Source organism: Telopea speciosissima, chromosome 3 (assembly GCF_018873765.1).
Source record: "Telopea speciosissima isolate NSW1024214 ecotype Mountain lineage chromosome 3, Tspe_v1, whole genome shotgun sequence".
NCBI lineage: Eukaryota > Viridiplantae > Streptophyta > Magnoliopsida > Proteales > Proteaceae > Telopea > Telopea speciosissima.
Window position 1 is genome coordinate 4167446 of NC_057918.1, and position 16437 is coordinate 4183882.

At 39.6% G+C, this 16437-nt stretch overlaps 1 protein-coding gene across 1 annotated transcript; it reads left to right on the forward strand.

Annotated features, from left to right (window-relative positions):
- Nucleotides 1-211: 211 nt before the first annotated feature.
- On the forward strand, nucleotides 212-15627 carry LOC122654564 (mucin-12-like). Its single transcript, XM_043848699.1, has 7 exons — nucleotides 212-610; nucleotides 1301-1653; nucleotides 1817-1925; nucleotides 2149-2269; nucleotides 2399-3145; nucleotides 3921-5835; nucleotides 14903-15627. The coding sequence occupies exons 2-7, from the start codon at nucleotides 1458-1460 to the stop codon at nucleotides 15334-15336; spliced, it is 3522 nt and encodes a 1173-aa protein (XP_043704634.1). The 5' UTR covers nucleotides 212-610; nucleotides 1301-1457; the 3' UTR covers nucleotides 15337-15627.
- Nucleotides 15628-16437: the final 810 nt, after the last annotated feature.

The following is a 16437-nucleotide window of genomic DNA, read 5'->3' on the forward strand; positions in this document are numbered from 1 at the left end:
CTGCTACCCACCAATAGCAAAAACACAGATAATTATACAGATATTTCCGTTAATGGACATATTTTATAATAATTTCCTTATTACAGAACATAATCTCAATTAGTATTTACTTCCAATCTCTTATTATTTTTATTTCCATTTTTGTATTCAGAGAGAAAGAGAAACTTGAACAAACAAAAAAAATTGAAATAAAAAATAACTAGAAATCGAAAAATAAAAGAAAAAAGAGAAGAAAAAACACTACCCGCACAGCAGAGAAGTAGAGAAAGAACGAAAGCTTGCTGTAGAGGAAACCAGAGAACCCAAACTAATTAAGTTATTCCTATCACTAGTTGGATCTCTCTTTCGTACTCTTCAATCCATGGAAGGGAATTGTTCGAATGAGTTAGGGTTTCTGCAACTCGATGTGGCTACCTTGGTCTGATCTGCAACTTTTATTCAACAAGAGTCCACGAAATGCTGCAGATTAGAGTTTATGAATTTGTACTTGCCACGTTGGAATTGACTGTTGAGCTTGTTTGTGCTTGAAATGTTGTCGTAACTGGAGATCTTAATCGTACAGGAGACGAGCTTCAGGCTATTCTGTAAGATCTCTTTGGCTTCGGTAACTGTAAGTTGCAGACTGTGAATGTTTTTTTAGAGAAGTTCAATTTTTTTGAGATATTGGTAGATATGCCTGAGAGGTTGGTATATCGGTTTTATTTGTCCTGAGAAGAGTTCGAAGATACTGTATGCGTGCTTATGTGTTTGGGCTTGTGGAGTATTGAGGATTTGAAACCACAAGCAAGAACATCGTTCTGTTGTCTTTTTTACTGTCCCGGATGGATATTTGACGATTCTGGTCTTCTCAATTCGAATGCTTTTGGGTTGGTTCTTATATTCTCTTCTCAAAGGACACTCCAGGGATCTCTGTTGGTGAAATTCTAGGGTTATGTAATTGCGGAGTTATTAAGGAATTTGAGGATCTCTTTCATACCTCTCTCTTATAGTGAGCACCTTTTTGTTCGGGATTGCTCTTCTGCCTTCATAACGTAAACTCCACAGGTTTTTCAGTGTCAGTGCTTTTAGATGCGGGGACTTTGGTTTCATTTACACTGATGTAACTGTACGCTAATTGGAGATTAGATTCATTACCACATCTATGCTTGACGAGAAGCCACAAATCTTCGTTGCCAGTTTTTGCGGATTTGACTTTTTTAAATCTGGTTTTCTGCATTTGGATGTTGCTGAGGCCTTAAGGAATTAGTATTCCAGTTTGGTAATTTACGTTGATTTGAAGACAATTTTGTTTTGCTTTTAGTCATTGAAGGAGAGGGAACATTAGTGTAAACTTATTTCTGATTGGTGAGCACTTAGCACGAACTGCACAATGAATTATGGGAAGCACTGGGGTTTGATTTTGGGTGGGTGGCAGAGATCAGTGTGAGATATCTGTGTTGGGAACTGGTGTTGTGAAAATGCCTCCTTCTCCAGCATTAAGATGCTCCCCCGGAAGGGAAGTCAGATCGGAGAATCACAGGCGGGGACGCAGTCTTGAGAGTGCATTACCCCTCCGAGAGAAAGATGATGATCTTGCTTTGTTCAACGAGATGCAGAACAGAGAAAGAGACAATTTTTTGCTTGATAAGTCTGATGATCTTGACGACTCCCTGTGTAATTCCCAAACCCACACTCCATCTTTGTTTCAGTGCTTGGATTACCTATGAATGTGTTTTGTGTCTGTTTTTTTTTTGGTTAATTTCACATTTTTCTTGTCCTGTGGCTGAAGATAATACATGACTTATGTTTATTTTTAAAGTCATTTCAAATCTTGCAGCAACAAAATTGAAATGCTTTTCAGATATTAAGCTTGGCATCTCCATTCCAGTTCGTGGAGAGAGCAGTGAGCTGCTTAATGCAGATAGTGAAAAAAATGACTACGACTGGTGGGTTATGTTCTTACTCTTTTAATGCATTTTACTTGATGTTGTCTTTCTCCATTATATTTTGCTAAAATTATCAGACAGAGGTAGGGGAATTTACGCAGTTCATGTGCTAACACATAGATATGTTATATTTTTAACATTCTTTATACCATGTAATTTTATTCTACTAAAACTAGCAAATTCCACTTTGTGGTACTGATTTTATGGTGCTTTTGGATTGAAGGTTGTTGACTCCTCCGGAAACTCCTCTTTTCCCTTCGTTGGATGATGAGACCCCATCAGCTAGTCTTGCTTCTAGGGGCAGACCTCAAACCCAGCCCATTTCCATCCCAAGATCATCCGCAGTATGATATTTGTTGGTTGTTTTGGAAGTGTACTCATACTTTATTTGCTTATATGAGCCAAGCATATTTCTTAGAAATTCAAGTTCTGTATTCTTTCTGGTAATGCTTGTAATGCATGTCTGAGTGCAGATGGAGAAGAGTTACAGGACCAGTAGAAGTAGTGCGAGCCCACATCGGTTAAGCCCATCACCTCGGTCCGGAAGTAATACATTTCAATCAAGAGGAAGGCCGTCTTCAGCTCCTCATACTAGTCCATCTCCCATTCAACGTCCTGCGTCCCCATCGCAGAGACCTTCTACGCCCCCAACTAAACCATCAACACCTACTCATAGATCTCCTACTCCCACTACCCGGAGGGTGAGCACGGGATCAAGTGGTATCGTAGCCTCGTCAAGAAGGGGAACCTCACCTATAAAGACAAGTCGCGGCAACTCTGCTTCACCGAAAATACGAGCATGGCAGTCGACTATCCCAGGCTTCTCTTCAGATGCACCCCCTAATCTTCGTACTTCTCTAGCGGATCGGCCGGCATCATATGTAAGGGGCTCGTCACCAGCATCCAGGAATGGGAAGGATACATCCTCAAACTTCAGAAGGCAATCAATGTCACCAACTGCTTCTCGAAGTGGCAGTTCATCCTTTGGTAATGATCGAGACCGATTCAGCTCACGGAGTAAGGGTTCTGTAGCGTCATCTGGTGATGATGATGTAGATTCTCTGCAATCTCTGCCAGTGAGTATCTCAGATCATTCAGCTGTAAGGAGAGCTGGAGCATTTCCAAATAGCAGAACCCCGTCATTCTCAAGGAAGCCATCCAAAACACCATCCTCAAGCTCTGCTCCAAAAAGATCTTTTGATACGGTCCTTCGACAAATGGTATGTTTCTGATTGTATAATTAGTTGTGATTATTGTAAATGTTCCCTTGTAATTAAACCTATGCTTAATATAGCAAACTACATTAGAAGTTTGGTTTGATTGGTTGAATTCTGGTGCAGCACGTGTCTGACTAGGAAACTTAACTAGTTAATTTGTATGCTAGTAGTGATTTATCGAAGCTCATGATAAACCTTTTAATATCTACATTGAAATAATAAAAGGTGGCATTTTCTTTCTGTTTATTCTTGATTTAACTTAATTTTGGTGATGATCTCCATTTTTTAATTCAATTTTCTGGAGGAAATTATTAGAATTAGGCTGTCTCATGAGAAGAAACAACAAAGTAAAGGGATCATGCTAACTTTACTGTTTAGAATAATATTTTCTTTTAATCTCTATTCCTTCTGCATTGTTCTTTAGAAGTTTGATCCATTTCTGTAATCAATTTGAAGTAGATTCTTCTGTGATTAGTTATTTAAAGATCTAGGTATCGCTTTTTATTATTTTTTTAAACAAGTACTGGGAGGCTCACTTTGTCATTGATGCTTGTAGACAAACTGTTGACATAATGATTTATTTAAACCAAATTTCTCTCCTGCACGTTATATGGTAGGGAAGGGAACTTGATGTCTGTTTCATCATCATCTTAATTTTAATATTTTTTTTTGGGACACCCGGATTTGTTTGTATGTAAAAGGCTTCTTAAGAGAATTATTAAAGTAGTAAGGTGTTATGTCTGGATTTTACAGATTATGGTCTTTACATGTTTTGTAGGATAATCGAAAGAGTCCTCAGAATATGTTCAGGCCACTTTTATCAAGTGTACCTAGTACTACTTTCTATGTCGGGAAAACAAGCTCTACACATCGTCCCACGGTCTCTATGAACTCCTCAGTCACAACTAGCAGCAACGCAAGCTCAGAACTAGGTGCAAGTGTTGCACTTGATACTGAGGTTAGTGACCATGACCAGGATGATATGGGTGGTGACTGGGGAAAAGCACCACATCCTGATGCTCAAGATGAAATATTTGTATTTGATAAAGTGGATGAGATGAATGGAGATGTTAATAATGAAGTCAATGATGGAAAGAATACTGGGTATGCTGATATTGATAGAACCACCACAACTGAAGTAGGTGAATCCGAAAAATTCAGTGGTCTTATGTCTGCTACAGTAGTTGAGTCAGCTGCTTCTGAAAATGTAAATGTTGAGAATGATTTTGAAGAACTTGATGGTCATGGAAGAATCACATACTGTTCTATTTGTGGGAGCAAGTTTCATGTAATTGAGCCCATGGAAGGGAATGAGGGTCTTTGTCCTGATTGCAGTGTGAAAAGTGGATCTTTGACTCCAGCTGCTTGGGAACACCCTGTAGTTCACAGTCACAACACTTCAGTTAACACAGAAGTAGCTTTGCGAGAAAATAAATCCTTCAGTGCACTAGAGCACGAAGCAGAAGTGGCCGAAGTGCAAGGGATCACTAGTAGAAATGAAACAGTGCTTGTTCAACATGATGAGAATGTTAAGCAAGACCACAGTTGCAACATCGAGGAAGCCCAGAGCTACTTGCATGGCAGTTCCTCTGCACAAATAATGTTAGATGGAGGTGAGCAACATTTTGTTCAGCCAACTGTTGGTTCCATTCAATCCAATTATGTCGACGTTGATCAACAGTTTCATCCAAGTTTAAAGGTTGATGTTTCAGAAGGTGCTGGTATTTCTTTATTGCTGAAAAGATCAAGTAGTAGCAAGTGGCCTGTTGTTCAAGGGAGGACTTTTGCTGCGACCAATATAAATTGTGATGATCCATCTTATGCAAGGGACAGCATAAACAGCATGAGAAGCTCCGGTGGGCTTGGTAGTGCCTCAGCATCATCATCCGTTGATTGGAGCTCTTCCAGACAAACAGATGTTCGGGTTCAAAGGCAATTAAGTGGCAAGAAACTTGACTTGGATAATTTCAGGCATGATTCAAGCACAAAACTTCAAAGAACTGGATCCTCTTCCTCGGGAATCTCAAATCCTGCGTACCAGGCCTTGTTGCTTACCAAGGGTACAAGTGAAGAAAAATTTGATGCTTCTGTTGGAAGTATGGACCATGAGACTGTAGAGGAAACACGACTACTTAGTGATGAGCAAGATACATATTTAAGCAATGAAAAATCATGTGAATCTGATTCCTCTTTTGTGAGAGCTGCTGTCAATGAAGCAGATAAACTTGACTTCTCTGAGAGTTGTAGGGTGGTGGATGCTTCAGGCTTGGAATTATCAAGCCATACAAATTGCATTCAGTTGGAAGATGCTTCAGTGGCAGCAGTTTCAAATGATGAGGATTGTGTTTCATCAAGCATTGCTGAGGAGTTCCCAAATTGTACCGGGGGTACTTCAGATATAGAAATATCAACTACAACCCCAGAGCCCCTTTCAATAGAAGATAATGCCACTTTGAACAGTGACTGTGCAATTGAGATTGTTGAGGCTCCTGCTTATAACTCTTCAGCAATGATATCAGGTGAACTAGAAAATGGTGGTGATAGTATACCTGGTTCACATGTTGAAAGTGTAATTTCACCAAATTCCGCCGTGGATGAATCCCTAGAACCAGCAGTTCCTGCAACATCAGAGAAGGACTTAGACATTCCTTCGTCAGAATCTGATATCTTGAATCATGCCAATGGCATCCCTGGTATGACTTGTCTTGCTCAGGAATTTGTTTTCACCTATTGTTCATATATTGACTTGAAATGTCCATCTGAACTATTTTGTGTTTCTTCGCGAATGGAACCATGTTTTAATATTTATGCTCCCTCACTCCCTAGATCCATTTGAGGTTTCAATTTATTTTTCTATTGTGAAATTTTGCCAATGTCAACTGTATATTAGAATGACCATCAGCTTAGACTTGTAGGCCCATTTTAACTGTTTATTGTAGAGGCAGTTATCCATGAAGAGTTGTATATCTATCTCTCTTGTTCGGTTTTGTCATTCATGGTTTCTCAGACATCATTATTTAATCAATGATAGATTTATGAGGCAAACATGATAATATAGTACAAAGAAGACTGATTATGAGAATCCCATAGTATAAATAGCCATACAACAATAAAATTCCCCTCATACATAGAATCCATGAGCACCCTTACGTTAGGTAACTCATTTGTCTCTGTCTCTGCAATGGCCCAACCTTGGCAGCATTCACAAGAACAAGATATTCAGATAGTTAGCCGAAGAACAGGCTTGCCTAATTTGAAGAGATGGTCTCCACAGACCTGTATCTGCTGACACTCATCTAATCATCACTGAATCTGCCTCTACAAGCAAATGTTGAATACAGAGATCTAGAGCCCTTTTGAGGCCTGCAGTGAGGATCTTCAACTCCGTGGCTACATCACCTTGCTTATAGGACCCAAATATGGCTCCTATACCCAGTCCTAAGCTGTACCAAAGAAAGGACGGATAGCTGGCCCTTGTTTGTAGTTGCAAGCGAAAAGCAATCTTTGCAGGGTGAAACTCCTCGACTTTTAGATACAAAGATTAATGAGAGAACTGACCATTCTCCACGAGGATGTGTCACCAAAAGTTATACTCCCAACTCTTGCCATGGTTCAGGGCAAGTTGATGTGTTCAAGATAATCTAGACAAGATTTAGAGAACACTAGTAACCGCAGGACAGGAACACAGTGGGCCAAGTTAAGAAACAAAAGGGCAGAATATAGAAAATTATGATATCTCGGAATCTAACGGACAGATGGGGCTGGAATTAGGGTCTAAATAGGTTGTTCAAGTGCTTGAAATATCAAGCTGATCCACTATCTGCTGGAACTGTGGATAACAGAATGTAGAAAATCTAATAAAACAGGATTTAGTAACTTCTAAGACCAATAATATCTCACAATCCGTCAGTCAGATGACCCTCCAATTCTGGTCGAAGGTAGGAGGGGCAGAGAAGCAAATAATAGCAGAAAAACAGGCCAATCCGATGGCTGAATTGGCTGGACTGAAGACACAAAATCCTGTTACCGGAATGGGTAGTACAGTAACACTAGACTGAGATGAACACCTGCAAAACAGTGATTAGATAGTGACAGAATAATCAAGTAGAACAGAAGGGAATGGAGGGGAATTAAGAGTGAAAAACCAAACCCAACCAAGGAACTGATGGCTGCTGGAACACAACCCAAAAAAGGGATTAAAACCTGAAGAATACTATGCCGCAAGCTGCATAACTCTTCAAACTTCAGACTCCAGTCCTTATAACAGTGGAGGACTCCCCCAACAGCAGGTCTTATGTAGGGAATCAACAGAACAAGGGAAGAAGAATAGGAACGAGAGAAGGAAAAGAAAGAGAGGGGATATGGTCTGGTTTCATCACCAAGACGTAGGTAGGGCTTTACCATCCACAACCTTGGTTGCTGCTACTTCACCATAGTAGCTACTGTCTTATTTATTATCTTGAATAGATGTAATACAAAAATAGAAACCTTGGCTACCAAGAAGCCTACAATCAAATAAAATAAAACCCTTGGCTAGCAAGTAGCCTACAATAAAAAAATAGAAGCTTCCTAGGAAATCTAATAACTTAAACCAAAGAAGAAAAGAATAACATTAAAATAGAAACTTTAAAAGTTGATGGGACCACAAGATATTAATGACCCATTAGAAGACAAATTATGGGCCTCAATGTAGTGCAATTGATGGCCTATGACGGGCTCAAGTTATAACCAGAATATGGGCCTAAGTTTGCTGGTTATAACTTAAACCAATAGGCCTCAAATTGGGGCCTACACTGGTATATCCTTAGCTCTACATCACAAGTGCTTGTACTTACAGCATGAATTCTTACATGAGTTCCCAGTTGGGCTATTGTTAGGGTGGGCTTTGGTGCAACGGTAAAGGTTGCGCCATTGTGACCAAGTGGTCACGGGTTTGAGTCTGGAAACAGCCTCTTTGTGAATGCAAGGGTACGGCTGCATACATTATGATCCTCCCCAGACCCCACAGTGGCGGGAGCCTCGTGCACTGGGTACGTCCTTATTATTATTCCCAGTTGGGCTATTCATAATGTATAACACTTAATGCTCCCAGTCCCAGCTCAGCCTTGTGCTTCAGGGACAGACCTCCTTAGAGTGAAATTTTCAACTGATAGTCTGGCTGTCCAGTTCGAATCATCCAAATAATCCAACTTTTGGAACTGGATGGTCCATGGTCATTCTTCATTTTCACCCTTCACCCTTCACCCTTCACCCTTCAAAGGTGTTGACATAGGAAAGATAATTTTCCCTCTTAAGGTTGTCGGTCCAAATGATTTGACCACAATGACTGTCTAGCAATGAATCTCTGAAAATATTGCTACCACATGCAAACATATTCTTGAAATCAAATTATATTACTTAGAAACTTTCAAAACTCATCAAGACACCACTCATCATAGATATGTACGAGTTTGATTGAACCGGATGATTGCTTTATTCATCAAGACACCACTTATCATAGATATATACGAAAGGTTGGTGTGGCGAAAGTTAAAGAAGCCTTAAGAAAGATGCAAGTAGGCAAGACACCAGGCCTAGATGAGATCCTAATAGAAGTGTGGAAGGCCCTAGGAGTATGTGGGGTATATTGGTTAACCAAGCTATTTAACAAGATTATGAACACAAGGAAAATGCCAGATGAATGGAGGAAAAGCATTGTAGTTCCGATCTACAAAAATAAGGGTGATATTTAGAGCTGCAATAACTATAGAAGCATAAAACTAATGAGTCATACCATGAAACTTTGGGAGAAGGTTATTGAAGCCCGTCTAAGAAGAGATACTCATATCCCGAAGAATCAATTTGGTTTTATGCCAGGTAGATCCACGACAGAAGCTATCTACCTACTGAGGAGGCTCGTGAAAAGTTGTAGAGCTTGCAAGAAGGATCTCCATAAGGTCTTTATTGACTCGGAGAAAACTTATGACAAAGTCCCTAGAGATTTAATCATGAATGTTCTTACGAAGAGAGGGGTGTCAAGTTAATATATAGGTGTGGATCAGCCCTAAGCCCTTATTTATTTGCGCTTATCATGGATGAAGTAACCAATAACATCCAAGACGAGGTCCCATGGTATATGCTCTTTGCCGATGATATCGTTTTGGTGGATGAGACAAAAGCAGGGATTAACGTTAAGTTAGAGATGTGGAGATCAACCTTGGAAACAAGAGGCTTTAAGATTAGTAGATCAAAGATGGAGTGTATGATGTGTAACTTTAGTCATACTATGATGGATAATGACATGGTGGAAATTGGAGAACGAGAGCTACCGCCAAGTGATTATTTTAGATATTTGGGGTCTACCATAAACAAAGAAGGTGACTGATGATGATGTGTCATAGAGAATTAAAGTGGGATGGATGAAGTGGAGAGGTGCGACCGGAGTACTGTGTGACCGACATATTCCTTTAAAGCTTAAAGGAAAGTTCTACAGGACTGTTGTCTGTCTAGCTATGATGCATGGGGAGGAATGTTGGGCAGTTAAGAAGTGTCATATAGCGAAACTGTGTTGCAAAGATGAGGTTGTTAAGATGGATATGTGGCCAAACTAGGAAGGATAAAGTGAGGAATGAACGTATTAGAGCCGATGTGGGAGTTGCCCGGATCAACGACAAGCTCCGAGTCACCTGAGGTGGTATGGCCATGTTCAACGGAGGCCTTGGGACGCACCAGTAAGGAGGAGTGATCGGATCCCAATTGAAGGAGCTAAAAGAGCTAGGGGCAAGCCTAAAATAACCATAAGAGAGGTTGTGAAGAATGATATGCATTGTTTGGGCCTTATGCCAAGTATGACCTCAAATAGAGCCTATTGGAGGGCAAGGATCCATGTTGTCGACACCATGTAGCTGAGATTTTCCTGATTTCTTTAGCCATCCTCTTTCCTCTTACTTTCATTTTCCATTTATCACTTTTGTTATCCCTTTTCTTCATATCTCTTACCTTCATTTCCCTTCATGAGGACCTCAGTTTTCCCCTAATTTATTTTGAAAGGATCCATGTAGCCAACCCCATTTAGTTGGTATAAGGTTGAGTTGTTGTTGTTGTAGAAACTCTCAAAACTCGTCTTCTTCACAACAATTAAACTAAAATTTTCTCATCATAATTAACTAAAGTTGGTTAATAGTTTTAGTATTAAAAATAAATTTGCCATATACTAGAGAAGAGAGGGGTGTCATGTAAATATGTGGACATAATTATAGATATGTATGATGGTATGATGACTAGCCTAAGAACTGTTGGGGATCAAGGTAGTGAGTTCCCAATTACAATTGGGCTACATCAAGGATCATCCGTATGCCCTTATTTGTTTACGCTTATCATGGATGATTTAACTAGAGACCTACAAGATGAGGTACCTTGGTGTATGCTTTGAGCTGATGATATTGTGTTGGTGGATGAGACAAAAGCAGGGATTAACGTCAATTTGGAGTTATGGATGTCAATCTTGGAATCAAAAGGTCTTAAGATAAGTAGAACAAAAACGAAGTATATGGTGTATAACTTTAGCCACACTAGGACGGTTAAGGAGGTGGTGAATATTGATGAGAGGGAGATTCCTCAAAGCGATTATTTTAGATATCTTGGCTCTATCGTAAATAAAGACGGCGATATAAAGGATGATGTTGCCCGCAGGATTAAATAGGATGGATGAAGTGGAGAGGTGCTTCTGGAGTGCTGTGTGATCGGTGTATTCCTTTAAAGCTTAAAAGAAGATTTTATAGGATTGTCATACGACCGACTATGATGTATGGTGCGGAATGTTGGGCAGTTAAGAAGCGCCATATAGATAAACTAATTAAGAAGCGTCATATAGATAAACTAAGTGTAGCGAAGATGAGGACGTTGAGATGGATGTGTGGCAAAACTAGGAAGGATAAAGTAAAGAATGATCATATTAGAGATCAGTTGGGAGTAGCCCCCGATATATGATAAGCTACGAGAGAGTCGTTTGAGGTGGCATGGCCACGTTCAACAGAGGCCTTTGGATGCTTCAGTTCGGAGGAGTGATTTGATCCAAATTGAAGGAACTAAAAGAGACAGGAGCAGGCCTAAAATAACTCCAAGTGAAGTGGTGAGGAAAGACATGCATAGCTTAAGCCTCGTATCTTCTATGACTTCAAATAGAGTTGATTGGAAAGCAAGGATCCATGTAGCTGACCCATTTAGTTGGGATGAGGCCTTGATGTTGTTGTAAGAAGAAAGTTGTTGTAAAAAAATTGCATTTTCTAGTAGATCTAGGAAAATCATCATTTTTAAGTTTAATATATTATATTTCTAAGCTCTGAGAGAGTTGTTTGAGGTGGTATGGTCATGTCCAACGGAGGCCTAGGGACACCTCAGTAAGGAGGAGTGATATGATCCCGATTGAAGGAGCTAAAAGAACTAGGGGCAGGCCTAGAATGACCATAGGAGAAGTTGTGAGGAAGGACATGCATAGTCTAGGTCTTGTTCCATGTATGACCTCGGATAGAGCCTATTGGAGGGCAAGGATCCATGTAGCACCCCCACTTAGCTGAGATTCTCCTGACTTGCTGGGCTTTGCCACTTTCCTCTGACCTTCACCTCTCATCTTTCATTTTTCTTTTTATTTTCCATATTTCATTTGTAATTTTTCATTTGTCATCTTATTTTTTTAGAACTCTTCTCCCATCCCTACCTTGTTTTATTTGGATCCATGTAGCTGACCCCATTAAGTTGGGATAAGGCTGAGTTTGTTGTTGTATATTATATTTGATTGGAGTTTGAGTTGCTTTTTATTAGGAAGCTAGAATAGAAAAAGAACGTCCCAGTGAACGAGGCTCTCACTACTGCAAGGTCTGGGAGGGGCAAATGTACGCAGCCTTACCCCCTGCTTCGCCAGTGAGGCTGATTCCAACTTCCAAGTTTTGAATCTGCAACCAAGGTTGCAATAAGCTAGAATCCTTACCTTATTAGAAAAGGTTGTTAGCTGTCTAGAGTCCCTAATGAATAGAAATTTGTTTTCTTTATTTCTATAAATATGTAACAACATTTCCCAATCAAGGATGAATTGGCTGAATGGAAATTTTGTATTCTCTGGTTTTTTCTTTTTTCTTTTTTTGAACAGAACGCTACCATGATTTATGCTCAAGGCAACCCTGGAAAATTTTCCAGCGGGAAGTACAAGAGGGAGACAGGAGAGGGGGGGGGAGGGACTAACCACCATGATTCTTTTGGTTTGTTACCAAAGATAAAGGCTAGCTTTTCTCTTTCTTTTCCATTTGGGTAAGGGGATTCTTTCTCTTTTCTCTTAACTATATTCTCTCCTCTATCATCCCCCACGGATGGGGATTTTCTCGTTCTTTCTCTAATTTCTCTCCAATCTTTGGACAGCACATCAGATTTATTTCTTCTTTTCCTTCCTTTTTTTCTCCCTCCCATCAGATTTAACTTCCCTATTTTTTCTTCTCCACTGTTCCTTTCGACCACCCTCTTCTCTCCCATCAATCCACCCCATTGACCTCTCAACTTTGGTTAGATTTTTTTTCTTCTACACATGATCTTTATTGACTTTGAAAAAACTTATAATAGTCTCTAGAGAGTTAATTTGGCAAGTATTAGAAAAGAAAAGTGTTTCAAGTAAATATGTGAACATAGTTAAAGATATGTATAATAGTGTGGTGACTAGTGTAAAAACTATTTTTTTTTTGCGTGTGTGTGTGGGTGGGTGGGTGGGTGGGGGTAGTGAATTCCCAATTACGATTGAATTATGTCAAGGATCAGTTTTAAGTCCACAATTATTTGCACATATCATAAACGAGCTAAGTAGAGACATCAAGATCAGATCCCTTGGCATATGCTTTTTGCTGATGATATTATTTTGGTGGATGAAACAATATTAGAGATAAATACAAAGTTGGAATAATAAAGGGTTGTTGCTTGGTGCGATGACAAGGTATCGTTACCGCCAAAGCAGTAGTGCGGGTTCAAGTCCTGGGAATCAGCCTCTCCGTGAAGGGGGTGAGGCTGCCTACCATCTACCTCTCCTAGACCCTGCGAATCGTGGGAGCCTTGTGCACTGGGTACGGCTCTTACAAAGTTGGAATAATGGAGATCAACCTTGAATCAAAAGGTTTTAAAATAAGTAGAACAGAAGTAGAGTATATGATCTGCAACTTTATTAACAATAGGACTGAAAGTGAGGTGGAAATTGATAATAGGGAGATACCGCAATGTGAAAATTTTAGTAGTTACCTAGGTTCAATCATAAATATAGAAAGAGAAATAGAGGATGATGCTGTACAAAGAATTGGAATAGGGTGGATGAAGTGGAGGGGTGTGTCCATAGTGTTGTGTGATTGACGTATTCCTTCAAAACATGAAGGAAAATTTTATATGGCATTTATGTGACGAACAATGATGTATGATGCTGAGTGTTGGGCGGTGAAGAAACAACATATGAATGAACTTAGTGTAGCTAAAACGAGGATGTTGAGATGGATAAGTGATAAAACTAGAAAAAAAATAAAATAAGGAATGAACAAATTAGCGCTAATTTAGGAGTAGCTCCGATACATGATAAGTTGCGAGAAAGTTATTTGAGGTGGCATAGATATGTGCAATGGAGGCCTTTTAATGCTTCAGTACGAAGGGGTGATTTGATTCAGATTGGAGCCAAAAGAGTTAGGGGTAGACCTAAATTGACTCTGAGAGAAGTGTTGAGGAAAGACATGCACAGCTTAGGACTAGTAACAAGAATGGTTTTGAATAGAGCTGAATGGAAGAAGAAAAAAAAAGATCCATTTAGTTGGGATAAGTAGAGTTGAGTTTAAGGCATAATGACCCTACAGCGTAGGTAGGTTTTCCTGCGAGGGCCACCCTCATTGTGGTACGTGGACTAATGATTCTGATTGTTTGATAGAGAGGACATGGTTTGGACTAGCCTCATCTCAAAATTCAGAGCTTGTAGTCTCCCATACTCCTGATTTTTCAAAGCTTTGTTTGCCAGTTGGAAAACTCCGTTTAGACTGAAATTCAGTGTGAGCAAGGGACCTTGGGGTCTTAGCTGTCTTCAAAATTTGGGCTCTGACTGAACTGCCATGTGGCAGGTATTTGGGCCACCTAGGAAGGCTTTCTATGTGGTTCACAGAGGAAACAAAGCCTCAGAATGTTTTTTTTTTTCTTTAAATTATTGTACAATTTTGTTTTGCTTTTAAGATTTTTCCTGAATATTTCCCATTTGAAACAAATTGAATGAACCTTGTGAAACTGCAGCGAGGGAGGCTTAATAAATAATCTTGTAACCATGGTAATTTTTTTGTGGGTACTTACAAAAAAAATCGGGAAAGATTAGTGGAGATGTCTATGGGGCCCTAAATATATCTTTTTTCTTTCCTCAAGAGGCCCTGAATATATCCAACCTTTAGTTTGTCTGACTAGAACTCCCATAATTGTTGCAGAACTCACATTGTAACATATTTCATTACTGATAATTTTGGTTAGATCATCAGCAGGCTATGGTTTGTCCATCCTTATTTGTAAGCGACTTTTTATTTTTACTTTTAAATTTTCAATTGACAGTTTGGCTTCTTGGTGGTGAATTCCAATTTGTGGGGGGTTTCACTCCATAGTGATGCCATCATTTTTGTTATTGAAAACCTTCAAATGTTTTTTCCAACTGCAATAGTTTTGTTTACTTGGACATGTCTGAAACGGGGTAATGAACTCATTGTTCTCTTCTGCTATATTTTCCACTTTTGACAGAGGAATCAACTGTAACAATGGAGGGCCAAGGTGGGCAGCAAGCAAGAAGCCTGACATTGGAAGAAGCAACTGATACTATACTCTTCTGTAGCTCTATCATTCATAATTTGGCTTACCAGGCCGCTACCATTGGGATGGAAAAGGAGAGTTCAGTTCACCCAGAGCTAGAGGGTTGCCGTCCAACGGTTACTTTGTTGGGGAAACCAAGTTCTGAGAGGAAGGAACCCCGTGGTAGATCTGGAAATAAACGCACCCTGAAATCCCAAAAGGCCCGACAGAGACGGGTGGAAGCAGATGTGAAGACTCCATCAACCAAGACTGAGATTGATGTCAAGACCGATGAGTCATTGGTACATGATACTGAAGCTCCACACAAGGTTGACAGTTCAAGGCCTCTGAAATTGGAGTCAAAGTGTAATTGCATAATAATGTAAGATCTTATGCAGCCAGAGCAAAAATTTTTGAGGGCCACTGTGCAAACCCTTCATGCCCCCCTTTCTGCTTCGGCATATCCATGGATGTTGAGTGTTTGTATTTTACAGATTTTTATGTTCTATGGGCAATTCATAAGAGTGACACAGTCAGTTTCGGTTCGTTCCGATTTATTTGTTATACACCACATAGTGTCGGTGACATAACTTGTAAAGTTTTTTGTTTTTTGTATTTTTTTTTGGGGTGTTATCACGAGAGCCATTAGAGAGGTTTGTGTATGCTCCCTTTACCAATTTCTTGCTTGTTTGTAGCTCTTTGTTTTAGCCTAAGAGAAGAAAGGTGCAATTTTAATCGTGTTTAATTACAGATATGAATTGGCCGATACTGTGGTCTCGGCTGATACTGATATAGATTGAGCCATACCAAGTCAGTATCGGGCATAAATTTAAGAAATGAATTATTTTTTGGTCCATACAATTGATCTCGTATCAATAAGGTTGATTTATTGCAACCTAGTCGTCACAGCTTCAAGTTGGGAAATAACCTCTTCTTAAAGTAGGGCTAAACAATAACAATAAACTCAGCGTTATCCCAATTTAATGGGGTCGGTTACATAAGATCCAATCAAACAAAGTAGGTAAAACTGAAGTCTAAACAAAATAAAGGAATGCAGAGATGAGAAATGAGATGTGAAGCGAAAAATGGAAAGTGACAAATGAACAACGAAAAACAAAATAAATGAAAGAAAGAAGAAGCACTCAACAAGTTTTGAGAATCTCAGGCCTAGTTCTTTTAGCCCTTTCAATCAAGATCATATCACTCCTTCTTACTGTGGCATCCCTAGGCCTCTGTTGAATTTGACCATATCATCTCAAAAGACTTTCTTAGAATTTATCATTGATCGGAGCACCTCCCAAGTCAACTATGATACGATCATTCCTTACTTTATCATTCCTTGTTTTTCTGCACATCCATCTTAATATACTCATCTTTGCTACACATAGCTTCTCAATGTGACACTTCTTAACTGCCCAACATTTGACCCCATACATCATAATCGGTTGTACAACATTTCTATAGAACTCTGGACACACAACACTCCA